The sequence below is a fragment of the Sinocyclocheilus rhinocerous genome, unplaced genomic scaffold, assembly GCF_001515625.1.
Source record: "Sinocyclocheilus rhinocerous isolate Xijiao unplaced genomic scaffold, SAMN03320098_v1.1 scaffold382, whole genome shotgun sequence".
Classification (NCBI taxonomy): domain Eukaryota; kingdom Metazoa; phylum Chordata; class Actinopteri; order Cypriniformes; family Cyprinidae; genus Sinocyclocheilus; species Sinocyclocheilus rhinocerous.
In genome coordinates this window covers 1,800,063-1,814,537 of record NW_015642829.1, presented here as the reverse complement: position 1 = coordinate 1,814,537, position 14,475 = coordinate 1,800,063, and the positions used below count along the sequence as shown (strand labels likewise).

The 14,475-nt window shown below is 36.6% G+C and overlaps 1 protein-coding gene across 8 annotated transcripts in view; it reads right to left on the bottom strand.

Annotated features, from left to right (window-relative positions):
- Positions 1-14,475, bottom strand: part of caska (calcium/calmodulin-dependent serine protein kinase a) — a 258,155-nt gene that overhangs the window by 10,170 nt on the left and 233,510 nt on the right. For 3 of the 8 annotated variants that reach the window (XM_016574043.1, XM_016574044.1, XM_016574045.1), the window contains 10 exons: positions 14,231-14,311; positions 10,115-10,303; positions 9,721-9,799; positions 9,259-9,344; positions 8,607-8,675; positions 7,815-7,883; positions 6,494-6,529; positions 4,617-4,655; positions 3,966-4,162; positions 3,657-3,772 (listed from right to left, as the gene is read on the bottom strand). In XM_016574043.1, the coding sequence (XP_016429529.1) occupies positions 3,657-3,772; positions 3,966-4,162; positions 4,617-4,655; positions 6,494-6,529; positions 7,815-7,883; positions 8,607-8,675; positions 9,259-9,344; positions 9,721-9,799; positions 10,115-10,303; positions 14,231-14,311 (961 nt within the window). The remainder of the gene's footprint in view (positions 1-3,656; positions 3,773-3,965; positions 4,163-4,616; positions 4,656-6,493; positions 6,530-7,814; positions 7,884-8,606; positions 8,676-9,258; positions 9,345-9,720; positions 9,800-10,114; positions 10,304-14,230; positions 14,312-14,475) is intronic. The other 5 variants (XM_016574046.1, XM_016574047.1, XM_016574048.1 and 2 more) reach the window with 2 other exon arrangements.

Here is a 14,475-nt window from a genome sequence, read left to right as displayed (position 1 = left end):
TCAGACAGCTCTCAGATTCCATCCAAAAATATTTTAATTCGTGTTCCGTAGATGAACGAAGGTCTTACGGGTTTGGAACAACATGAGGGTGAGTAATTAATGACAGAATTTTCATTTTGGGGTGAACTAACCCTTTAATATATTCTAAAATATAATTTATTCCTGTGATGGCAAACCTGATTTTTCAGCAGCCATTACTCCAGTCTACAGTGTCACATGATCCTTCAGAATTCATTCTAATATCCTGATTTGTTGCTTAAGAAACATTTCTTATTATTATCAATGTTGAAAGCAGTTGTGCTGCATAATTTTTTGGAAACCGTAATAGGATTCATTTATAAATAGAAAGTTCAAAAGAACAGCATTTATTTGCAATAGAAATCTTTGTTTAAAAAGTTTTACTGTCACTTTTGATTAATTTAATGAGCCTTTCTTAATAAAAGCATTCATTTCTTTGTTAAAAAAAATCTTACTGACCACAAACTTTTGAATGGTAGTGTTCTTGCATCATAAATTGTGTTCAGAAACACTGCTTAATGCAACAATGTGAAAACAAGGTAGTGTAGCTAAGAGTTTGAATTCACATACTTGCACAGAACATGCTTCTGGCTTTATGATTTAGTGGAGTCTTCATCACTGAACTAACAAATTCACTTTTAATCTATTCCACACCATTGGGGAGATCTTGACAAGAAGGAACGATGGCGTCGTTTAACATCCTGTGTGTTCGAAGATAGTAACCTGACCCTGTGTTAGCTAATATTACAGACCGCAGGACCTAAATGACTTGCTTATATAAGATGTTAAATGCGGAGGGGTTCACCATGCTTCCAATGAGATCATATAATTGCCACCTTTCATAATTTCAGGATCGATTTATATAGAGGTTGTAAAATTTGTCTCAGAGTACATCCAAGAGCACATATACAGGTGCATCTTCAGTGGAGGTCTGTGTGTTGGTTTGGACCTGAAGCCATGATGAAGACATGAACTTCATCCGTTCACGTAAGTGACATATGAGTTCCTCTTTTTCTCTCCCCTGGCCCTTTACCAGCAACCACAAACTCTTACTGAAAACGTGGGCGTCTCACTTACGGCCTTTGCGTTTCCCGTGAGAACACACGCATAAACACACTTGTTGCATAGTGGTTTACATATGCAGGTGTGCTCATCAGCGATAACGACCCAGGTTTCCACTGTGGCTGGCTTTAATGAGACCCTTTGGTACTTGAAGCAAAATGAAAGACTCTGGTGCACTCTTAAGAGACTGTTTGGTCAGGAAGAGCAGGCAGAATCAGACACATAGCTACTTGGCTATGTATTGGCACAAGTCACCCTGCTATTTGTGGAAATGCTGCAGTCAGGAACTCGGGTTATTTGAGCTAGACAGCACAGGGCCCTGTTACCTGCCCATACCTACCACTAGACACACAAAAACACTCCCTACAGCCTCTGAACTACAGTCTGAAACATTCAATGAAGACGTTTCTTGCAACAACTGCTGACAACCTTCCCATGAGTCTGCTTTCACTGAAAAGCAGGAACAAATATAAACATAATAATACTAATTATAGACTGTCACTGACATAAAAAAGACATACATGCATTCGTCCTGACACTGTTCCTCCTGGAATGAGTTAGCAATGGCCATCAACGACATAGTGTTATCTTGTGCTGCTTATCATACTGTATACTGTTTCTGAATATCTGACAATAGTAATGATGTAGAAAAAAAATAAAACAGAAATTGTAGAATTTGATCATCAACAAAAGCTAATTTTTCATGTGGACGTCTGTAGAATAAATTTACATGGCACCTCAGCGTTAAAACTCATGCATTCAGATGGCGATTTAGTAGAGAAGCAAGTTCTGTGATCCTACGAACTCGGGAATGTGCTGCTCACGTGCTCAGTCACATGGTTGTAAATAAAATGTCATTCTGCTGTAAATAAAATGTCATATGCTCAGAATAATGAGAATAAATTCAGATTTAATAATATCCTATTTATTATTTGATTATTAAATCTCCAGTTTAAAAATCGGAAAATAGACACTATAGTTAAAATGGTTTTCTGTCTTGCATTTTATCTCTCAAAATGATGGATGTCATTAAAAATGTGGAGATTAGCAGAAATAACTTATTGCAACCTCATATTTACATAAGGTAAACATAAAGCTGTTAGGTTTATATTTTTATGCATATAATTGTATATAATACATATTTTAAAATTGTATTGCATGCCTGTTGCTGCCATAATAATGACCAAATCAAATGTTTACGTGCTTTTCTTCTTTTTTCTATTTGTTCTTAACAGCTGCCACTCGCTGTGGTGGAGCAGTTATGAAATATTGTTCTTGTATACTTTCCAGCATTTCAGTAATAAATATGCATGCAAATTACAGGGAAGTGCAACAGTTGGTGGAAGAAAAACACAGACATTCTGGATTTGGACGGCAATAATATCACGACTAACCCCTGTAAATGTTGAAAATAGTTTATGTCCCCATGAGAAACAATTACCGTCTGAATTGGGCTAATGAGCAGAATTTACCAGGTAATTCTATAAAGCGGATCTTGTATGAGTTATGGTCTCTTTTTTATTACTTTATTTTATGCTTTGATATGTTTGCCAGTAAGAGACTGAAAAAAGCCAACCCTGTTACTATGATTTTTGTGTAGTAAACAACTGAAAATTGAAAAGTAGATATTTCAATTCATTCAAATACCAGCATTAAATTCTCTTTTTAAAAGAGTGTAATTTCAAGAGTGTAATGTCAGCTTGAGCACAATAGTTACAAATGTCAAATTAAATGGAAAAACTGAAAGTCCTTCTGAAGACAAACACTACTGCTCAAAAGTTTGGGGTCAGTAAGATTTTTTTTAATGGTTTTGATTTTCATAAGTCTCTTCATCCATAAAATACAGTAAAAACAGTAATTTTGTGAAATATTATTACAATTTTCTAATTTAATATATTTTTCAGGATTCTGATTGTTTCTGTCTGAAAGTTCAAAAGAACCACATTTATGTGAAATAGAAATCTTTTTTTAACATTATAATTTTGTATTTTTTGTCACTTTTAAACAATTTAATTCATCCTTTCTGAATAAAAGTATTTGTTTTTTAATCTTACTGACCCCAAACTTTAGAATACACTTTGTAAATACTGTACATCTCAAGCTAAATACATTTTACTATATATAATATAAAACAATATATGAAATATATTGTATAATTATGACAATGTTTTTCTTTACTTAAGATGGCACAATGCAACATTTATCTGATAGAATGATTAAAATCTTACAAAATGTACTTCTCAAACTAGAAAAGGCAGCCATTTTATGAATGGCCCTTTTGCATTTCCTACACTTGTCTCTACAAACATTTGCTAAAAAGGCAGTAAAGTTCTTAAAAGTGAATGTTTATCACTAATCAATAATTGTGTACATCTCCCTGGGAGCCGCTATTTTTGTGTGACATCATACACCCACATCAGTAAACTTACTATTCGATTTTACTCTTGCTTATGGGGCACATAAAGATTACTAATCAGATCACTAATAAGAAAGAGCTGATTGACCAGTATGTAGCTGGTGCCTGGTGCCTGTATGAACAGAGAGGAAAGGTGCAGAAAACCCATCGGAAACTCTACCTGCGTTGTGCTTTGCTAGGTATTTGTCTTTGTACTGTTTTTTTTTCTTGCCAAACCAAGTACAGCTTGCTTGCTGTTCTTGCTTGGTTTTCTCCATGGCTATACAAGCCACCCTCCTAGAACAAAACAAACAAAAGATCAATTAGATGAACATGTGGTTAGCGTGCAGCATATCTGTTAGCCGTGGATGATAGTACACCTTTGAGTACTTTTAAATTGCATTGAGAGCCACTTGCGTTGTACTGTATCTTCTTTCCCTCTACCCTCAGCAGCAGCCAATCACAATCTTCTGGAAAGAACCAAACTCACCACTCCTGAAGTTCAGGTGAGGGAATCAATCCCGCCGTGCCATTCTTGGTGTTTTCCAGCTTGCCTTGCCACCAGTTATGGTCATCTTTGCTGATAATCTGGATTATGTCACCCACCCTGAAGCGAATCCCTGCCTCTTTACAGGGGATGAGGTCATCCTTCACCGGATCATACTCAAACTGTGCCCGTACAAAGATCTGAGAAGAGACATGGTCAGTGGAAGTCAGAAAAGCCCTACAGTGACACAGACATCGCAAAGGAAAGGACTGACTGATAGAGGAGGTCAGGGTACAGCTGCAGGTCAGGGTAAAAGTTTTGGTTGCAATGAGAAGCATGCGTGGCTGAAGCAGCACGCTATGAAATCTGAGCATGATGGCAAACAGATGATGCATGTAAGTATGTAAGAGAGTGAGTTATGTGACGGAGTCCTCGGTGGACCTTTAGTGCAGTAGAATACCGAACTGCAGTCTGAGGGTAGAGTGGTGTGTGACTCCCAGATTAAAAAGAAATGACATAGAATTGACTGAAAGGGGCCTTTAAGTACAAACACTGTAAAATAAAGCTTAACGTTATATTTTCAAAGAATCACACTGATGATATAATTGTTTCTGAGTACTTGCGGTGGATTGGGCTCATTCTTTAAAATCTTACCTTGATGGAAAATGTATCCTTGATTGGAGGTCTGGAGATCTAGGGCATGAGAGTATTACAAACATCATGCAAAATCACGACACTGTGGCGGCATTAGTACAGCAGTGTGATAGGGGTTGCTGAGATGAAGAATGCATCTATAAACGCTAACGTTCGGAAAAGTTATGGGTTGATAAAAAGGAACAAAGCAGGGTGGTGAAGTCAGTCACGTCACTGTGTTCTCATCACTTGTAACAGTAGATCATTTCCATCACTCAGTGACGTACTTCAGCCAACACAGATGGACCGTGCTGGCAGATGGCGCCCTCTGCTGATTGCCTGTCTCCCTTTCTACTTTTCATCCTATCAGGACACAATGCTTCAAGGCCAGGACTAGAAATTACAAAAACAAATTGTGATGGGCTCTTTGATCCCTCATGTTGTCAGCTTTGTTGATTTGCAGGGTAATCTAGATGGGATGTGAGAGGAAACACACACCACTCTGTAGCCCAGGGCCAGTAGAAAAGCATGAGACTGCATGGGGTTAGGATAAGAAAGAGACACCAATCTGGAATACCTGATCCATTCTTTAACAAAGCTAAAAGTCTTACAGAGTGTGAATAATAGTTAGGACATTCTGTGCCAACAGTTTTATGGTTTATGTGGAATAATGCATTAAAAAAAGTAAAACATAAACAAGTCTTAGAGTTGATATACTGTCTAAAAAGTCGGTTCAAATGGGTATTTTTGAGAAAACTGTCTTTTTCGTATCTTCATCTCGTCTTTAGTGTAATCTACTGTCTGTGAGGACACTCGTCACAACACAATAATTTAACTTCATTAATAAATAAATATAAATTAGTAATTTAATTTATTTAATAAACGTATTTATTTTAAAATGGAATAGAGGTAAAATTCTACTAAATAGTTACATTTAATTTAAAGCTTGTTTTTGAGAAATTACAAAAACAAATTGTGATGGGCTCTTTGATCCCTCATGTTGTCAGCTTTGTTGATTTGCAGGGTAATCTAGATGGGATGTGAGAGGAAACACACACCACTCTGTAGCCCAGGGCCAGTAGAAAAGCATGAGACTGCATGGGGTTAGGATAAGAAAGAGACACCAATCTGGAATACCTGATCCATTCTTTAACAAAGCTAAAAGTCTTACAGAGTGTGAATAATAGTTAGGACATTCTGTGCCAACAGTTTTATGGTTTATGTGGAATAATGCATTAAAAAAAGTAAAACATAAACAAGTCTTAGAGTTGATATACTGTCTAAAAAGTCGGTTCAAATGGGTATTTTTGAGAAAACTGTCTTTTTCGTATCTTCATCTCGTCTTTAGTGTAATCTACTGTCTGTGAGGACACTCGTCACAACACAATAATTTAACTTCATTAATAAATAAATATAAATTAGTAATTTAATTTATTTAATAAACGTATTTATTTTAAAATGGAATAGAGGTAAAATTCTACTAAATAGTTACATTTAATTTAAAGCTTGTTTTTGATATTTTCTCAACTGGTTCAACGCATAGAATAACCCATCTGTAAGACTAAAAATCTATGTTAAAATGACAATGCCCTTGAAATTTATTTAAACTTTTTTTAGTAATTACAAAAAAGGCATTAATAACCAGTCCTTTGCATTTAGAGTCTTGTTGTTGTGTAATGCAATAACACTACAACCTGCAAGTCAGTCTGTCTGTAGAGCAGCTAAACACTATTGCTAATGTAAAAATCACAATGTCAGATGGTAAATGGTGTTAATGCAAGAACTGATTGAGAAAGCAGGATGTTAATAGCGGTGAATCACTCAATCTCAAGCACAAAGGCAGTATGGAAAAGCGCTAGTCAATAGAGGGTGGTAAGACTGATGGATGTTCTATTCACCTGGCGTCCTTTTGGCTGGATGGTTAACGGCAAGTCCTGTAAAGCAAAGCCCAGCAGTAAAAGAGAGACTGACCATTTACAAAGGAAAGGCAGACATTGACTCATGAAACAACTAAATAACAATTAAAAGTAATATACATTCAACAAAACATAACATTACATAATAAATTCTGGTTAAAAACACTGGGGGCAACGCTATCTCCACAAGGGAGGACCACAAATGTTACTTCATTTTGTGTGTATGCATGTGTTAAAAAGAGAAGAAGGGCTGTTGAGGATAAATCTCTGAACAGCAACACACAAGAAAGCAAGGAGCAAGCAAGCAGCTTCAGCACCACACTCCATTCAAGCATGTTCATGAGGTGGAGACTAACCCTCCTCTATGAAGAACACCAAGAGGGTCCCACTGGGTCCATTTCAGGGGTGGGCGATATTAGCAAATGTTATTATTTCAAATTTTGGCCAGTGACAATATATATTTACTGAATTTATTCGAATTTTACTGAAAAGAGAATTACATTAGTATAAAGAAAAAGCAGCTTATCTTATATTTAACTAATTGCAAGAACATTTCAATGAAATAATTTATTGAGCAAATATTTATTAATTATTATTATGTATTACAGTACTTATTTATGTTGATATATAATAGGAATATTTTAATAAATATTTAAAAATATATATTTGATTCATTAAGTTTGACTAAAAAGGGACATGGCTTCTTGGCCATGCAGTAACCAATGCAATACTCAAAATGTATATTATTTGACAAATTTCCACTTATTTATCATGTCAACTTCTGTATCGCCCACCCCTAGTTCATATGCAGTGCTAATGTATCACTGCTTTATTTTTTTGAAGTATGCATGCTTTTATTTATGCTAGGAATCCTTTGCATGCCTCCATTGAGTTTGGCCTAATCATTGTGCTTGCTGTTAAAAAGTATAACGGTAGATCCCACGTCCACTGTACAGTGTGCCTGGGACCACAAACTGTAATCACACTGGCAGTCAGAGTGAGTGAGCTACAGCAGCACAGAGCACACCAATTTGTGAACTGAGATAACGGAAACTAGGAAACTCTGTCTTGTTCAGTCTTTGTATTTGTGTTATTTGTGTATTGAGATTAAAATATTCTAGTGAAATATAAAAAAAGCTAACTGGAAAAACAAAACAAAACCATAAAACTGGACATTAATCAAATTTAATAACATCTGGTGCAAATTAAGAGGGTATGATTGGTGAAATAATCACAAACAACATTAGGAGATTGTTGGGGGGTGGGGAGGGGGTCGTTATTTGAGGTTGCCTGGGATCCTTACCAAGATAGAACTGTTAATGCTGGAATGGCCATTAGCAGGGGACTGTCTGGAGGTGGAGGGGGATTCTTTCTGTAATAAGATACAGAGGTCAGCGAAACAGCAGAGCAAACGGACACTAGCCAACACTGCGGTAAGAAATTGGGGACATTGTGTAAGGGAAACCAAAAGATTTGCTTGAGATTAAAGTTCATAAAAAGACATTTTTAAAGCATGGTAATGCTACAGATCATCAGACCGCATTGCAGCTTCCCACCAAAAGAGGGAGCCAACGCAATTGTCTACATGTAAACGTCTTCCTTCGAAGATTTACTGTGTGAGGGTACTCCAAGTGAAAACTGACCACTTTAATGCCAACATCCTCTCAGTAGTAGTGTGATATGGAAGGTGAGTGTTATAAAAAATGTATTTCTGTAATCAACATGGTACAGATTCACTTTTAAATTGCGAATAATGCTGCAAAACTGTTTATGAACAGCTTGTAAAACATTCTCACATTGTACATCTAAACTTCCCTCAACACTGGCAATACGTAAGCAAGGGTTCCGGTATCTTGGTTGTGAAATTGGTGTGCGGTAGTGTCTGAGCCAGGCCTTTTAGTCCAGCAGGATGGAGGCTTTTGGGGAGAAAAGCATTAACACGCAGCCATCAGGCAGGCAGTTAGTCACACAAGAATCCACGGCAATCAAACCCCACCACAAAAGGCCACGATAGGCCAGGGAGACAAGCACTGCAGAGAGAGGAGACTGGCAGAGACAGAGCAGAGGACAGTGCAAAGGCCACAGAGGCCATTACCTCACAGGACGACTGCTGTATGCGGTAGCCTGGCACAATCTTAAAGGTGATGCTGCCTCTCATTTCCCGCTGTCAAAAGAAAAATAAAAAGCTAATTATTAAAAAAGGGCATTTTTACTGGATTAATGGTCTGCATAATGGTAGTAAAGTTTAATGCCTGTTTAAGAGACTCCAATGAAATTTTGTCATCTACTCATCACTTTCTTTTTTTCAAGGAATACAAATGGAAAACGTATACAATAAAAAAAGAGTCTCTGTGTTATTCTGCATTAATCAGAGTGATAAATGTCTGATCAAACACAATTTGGTTATTTTAGATGTGTCTTTTGTCTTATTTAACTGTAATGATGATAGCTGCATTGTAACGGTTGTGTCTCACACACTTTACACCCATTCCACTTTACAGTTGTTGGAATGCCCTGTGAAGTCCACTTTGCAGGGCACTAATGTTCAAATGGAACACAATTTTAGAGACAGTCGCCACTAGTTGCCGTCTGTGAGTCTGGACATTTTGCTAGGTACCTCCATGAAAGATTAAAAATCATAATTCAAACAACATGAGGGTGATTAAATGGTAACAAAATTGTAATTTTGGGGTAAATTATTTCTTTTAAGAGGGGCACAGCTGGAAATATGCTACGTTCCTACTCACAAGCATCTTCTGAAGCTGCTCCACCGTTTGATTTGCTACACTTATGCCGTTGATCTCCCGGATCTCGTCTCCAACATGCAAAGTTCCTGATTTGTTACAAAGCAACATGTTAAATGCGTCAATAAACATCGCTAGCCTTACAACCTTCATAAATTGAAAACTTAACTACTTTAACTGCATGAGATCTTAATTAATATAAGCTTGTCCCGCTTGCAGGATGCATTTAGGAGATACTTGTTGATGGCATGTGTGTGTGGCATGTGGGTAAGGCTTGTACGTCAGTGTCACACTGCTGCCAAGTTCTAGGAGACAGTGCAATCTGCCCATCATGGGTTGAGGGGTTTGTGAAGTGTTTATGGAGATAATGGAAATACAGGAGAGATGGAAGGATAGTGGATCTCAATATAGGAGCGTTGGGTGAAGATAATGGATTTTGAAGGAAAACCGATCTGGTGCATGTACCTTGTCTGTGGATCATTCCTCCATGCATTATTCTTGCCACGATGCAATGGTTCAAGTCGTTCATTTTCAACGTGATGCCCTGAAACAGTGCCCACAAACTCATTTAAAGCCACATTGATGAGAAAGAAGCTTTCAGGAAGTTTGACTAACATGTGGAAATACATTTTAACCGCTATGAGAGCTTAATCAAGACCACCATCATCTCAGGATGAGATGATGTGTGCCAAGCCTCACAACACAGGATATCTGATGTGCAGCACTAGCATTTGCACACTCTGAAAGTGGGGGATCATAACCACTAGAAACTGATGTCATGTTCATGCTATGCATAAAAGTCTGTAGGTTTATATATGTGTGTGTGTGTGTAAATGTACAGTAAAGTTGTAAGTCATACCATTGGTTCATCTGTGTTCTTCTGGAACTGAACTAGGCGCACTCGTGTAACATTCTCTATGTCCATGTCTCCGTTTGTGCTCTCCGGTGAGTCTCCGTTGAGATATGGTGATGTGGGGGGTGGGGTGACCCTCAGTGCCTCGTCACTGTACACCTCATGGGCCACAACGTCATGAGTCTGAAGTAAGGCCTGAAAGAAAGTGATAGAGAGTGAGATAGAGTATCACACACACACACACACACACACACACAATAAAAAATAAATAAATTATAGACCTGAGCGAATAAGCAACCAGCTAGTAAACACTAACAAAAATCAACTCATATCACCTTTGCAATCACAGCGCTTTAGTAACCAGTCAAGGCAGCAAGTCATGCAAGCACCCTCATGTTTTCTTGAGAAAACGTACACTACTGTGGCAAAGTTAGTTTAAAATGTTTTTTAAAGAAGTCTCTTATTCTCACCAAGGCTGCATTTATTTGATTAAAAATACAGTAAAAACTGTAAAATCTTGAAATATGATTACAATTTAAAATAACCGTTTTCTATTTAAATATATTTTAAAATGTAATTTATTCCTGTGATGGCAAAGCTGAATTTTCAGCAGCCATTACTCCAGTCTTCAGTGTCACACGATCCTTGCTGATTTGGTGCTAAATAAAGATTATCATCAGTGTTGAAAACAGTTGTTCTGCTTAATATCTTTTTGGCAACCATGATATATTTTAAGGATTCTTTAATGAATAGAAAGTTCAAAAGAACAGTATTTATTTGAAAAAAAATTTTTTAATCAATGAAAAAAAAAATTACTATCACTTTTTAATCAATTTTAATGCATCCATGCTGTATAAAAATATTAACTTCTTTCATTAAAAAAAAAAAAAATAATAATCTTACTGACAATAATAATCAACCTTTGAACGTTAATATACAAATTTAGTTTATTATTGTGCTTTATGTCTGATGGCTGGCTTCCTAAAACCCTTAAATTTTTCTTAATTAAAAACAAAATGTAATAGACTTTAGTAACATTAAGTAAACATGGCATTCAGTGTGTAGAGACACAAACTTTGTTCTTTTTTCTCACCAGCTCATCTCGTACTATCTTGTGTGCAATTAAGAGAGTGTGAGAAAAGCATCAAGGGCATGCTGGAATTTGACAGCTAGTACCTGCTGGTGCCTCCCTCCTCTCTTGAGTTTTTTCTCTTTTCTGCCCCCCACACACACTGTTGACCTGACATTCAGAATTAGTGAGGCTGACATCACCCCAGTCTCATTTTCTCATGCATGAGCTCTTTTTGACTTATTCCCTCTTAATTTTTCTCAGTTCTGTACTTCAAGTGGAAGTAAAAATAATGCAAAAAGCCCCCAAATAAGTCCCTTGCATTCTGAATCATAGCAGAGACTATTTTAATTAATTTCACTCCGTTCCATGCCATATTTGTCTCCCACTGATCTCACACACTTTGAAGAATCAGATTTTCCAATTTTTCTACTTTTAATCTTACCAACAATTCTCACCCTCACTATCACCCCTGATTGAAAGTTAAAACTGTAGAATTATGTCATATTAAAGTTTCAGTAAGTGTTTTTTTGGACTGGAAAGGATGTTTCAATTTTGAAAGTTCAATATGTTTTCTGTTATATTTGAAAGATCAATAAAATTAGACACCAAAAAAAGAGAGGAATCTTTAATCAACTAAGCCCCTTCCCTCTAGATCAGGGGTCGCCAACTGGCGGACCATCCGGACCACGAAGCCTTTTGACATAATGAAATAAATAAATGCCAAATGCTATTTTCTAACAAAATCAAATTTATATCAAGCACATCAAGGTCAGCTCAGTAGAGCCGTTTGGGTCCTATGGCGCCACGGGTTGCTACTAGAGTTTACTGTTGCTACGTTCAGATGTGCAGTGAAGAGAGCGGCGCGCAAACAGATGAAACTTTCAGTGAGTGAAAAACAATGGAATTCTCAAAAATTAGGAAAGTTGACGGGTCCTTAAAGCCTTACATTTAGTTTTATCAAATTTAAGGCCATAAAAAGTCTTAATTGGTACAAGAAAGTATTAATTATGATTTCAGGAGGTCTTAAATTTGGGGACGCTGGTAAGACAAGAATTGCGACATGGCTTAACGTGACGATTAAACTTTAAAAGGCTATGATTTAATTAAATAAAAATGAGCGCTGCACGTTTCAAAGTCACGTGTTGTGCTGCTTTGTGTACAGCCGTTACTGGGGAAACGCTTTATTTCTGCCGTTCCGAAAGCGCTTCCTGCTGGCAGAGAATAATTTTGCATTTTTAATAAGCCCTTCTGCTATTTTTGTTCAGACCAATGTGAAAATCAACCCATGTTTTTATGCAGCACACACGCAGAATTGTAAATGTGAACTAGTGGATCGACAAGAAGATAATGCATTAATAAACAATTAAGACAGTATAATATTTATATGTTATTTAATTAATAGGCTATAATACTTGATACTAATTTTCAATTAATATAATAATTGATACTTTTTGCCTCAATTTTCTTAAAAATAGTTTAAAGGCTGAAATGTGAAGTTAATCATTTAAAAAAAAAACTTTTAGTTTTTGTGAAAACCTGTATCTGAACTGTAAATAATGCTTTTTACAGTCATTTTAATTTTGTTTGTGCAGGTCTTAAAAATTAGCAAGTTTCACGATGAATGCGGCTAAAGTAAACAGCCTCTCCGAGAGCAGCTTGGAAGAGAGGGGCGGGGTCAACAGAGCTCATTAACATTTAAAGGGAAATGCTACAAAAACGGCTTGATCTGAAAAGAGCTGTTTTTGACAGGGTAAAAAAAAGTGTTTTTACACTACCATTGAGAAATTTTAACCAAACTATGTTACAGAGTTTTCATTAAGACCCAAAAGAATCATATCAACTTGGGCAACTTGGGAAAATGGGCATCATATGACCCCTTTAAATATGAGCTTAAATATCCTGCAGAAACCCTGGTCTGGTAAAAACGGTCAATTCATGTTTTAAGGTAGGCCAATATAATTGTCCGGACCTTGGCTGGTGAGGAGGGTTCATTACTGGACCTCAAGCAATTTTAGTTGAAGACCCCTGCTCTAGATTAACCTTACTGACAAACAGTCAGTGTGGTCGAAGGGCAAACTCTCCGCTTCATCTGTCATGAGGTTGTTTGTCCCACTGATAAGAACACAGAAATAATGCTCTGAACACAGATGACTAACAAACAGCTCATTGATTATAGAAGAGGATTACAGAAAAGGAATGCAAAATCTGAGATGGTGAAACACAGCTGACAACATCCCGAATAAACAGATCCAACTCATGAAGACTAAGTACAAGTGCTCTAATTAAGCTCTCAAAGAGAGTTTTGCTGACAGAAATGTAATCAAGCTTGAAGACTCCACTTTTGTTGTTTCACTGTACTTCCTGATGTTAGCAGAGCTGTCGTACTCTGCAATCATAATGAGAATCACTTTGAGATCCTTAAAGTCAATTTGAATTGGCTCTAACAAACCATTTACTTCTGTTAAACAGTTGAAACAGTTGAAAACAGATGTGCTGCTTAATGTTTTTGTGGAAACAATGATACATCAGGATGCTTTGATGAATAGAAAGTTCAAAAGAACAGTATTTATTTTTTGAACAATTATAAATGTCGTTACTGTCATTTTTTGTCAGTTTATGTCGCTGCTGAATAAAAGTATTAATAAAAATAAAACAAATTAATAAAACAATGTTAAATGAAGCATATTTCCAACAGTATACTAAAAGTTAGGGTGGGAATTGATTAGATGGTGAAAAGGGTGGTATTTCGTACCTCAATGTAACCAGACGCAATGTGAGTTTGCTAAAACAATGACTAAACAGATATTTGGCTATTGGCTACTATTTTATCCAATAGCCCACACAAATGATGCCAGCATTACAAAAATGTTTAAGAGGAAAAACAAGGTATAACATTTTGATTAAATATTACAAAGAATAACATGCACAAATTAATTATTCACAACAAGACCAGGAAGTGCATTAAGAAAGTAAATAGAGTTCATTTTGATTTCATGTTGACTTTAAGGTGTATTGTAAAGAGATTAACAAAAGAATCAGCTGTGACTCACCATGAAATGGGGCTGGGTTAGAATCCGTCTCAGTTCTTTAGCGTCTGCATTCTCCGGGTAGCATGAAATCTCCTCCAGTACCTACAGACAGACAGAGTCTTCAGGATTTTCCTCAAACTGTCATCTCCATGATATATATTTCTTGAAGCAAGTAAAGATGTTGCTTTTTAATCTTGCACACTGCAACACAATTTTGAGCTGGACTGCTGAGACCCCACACATCATATATCAGAAGAGACACACAC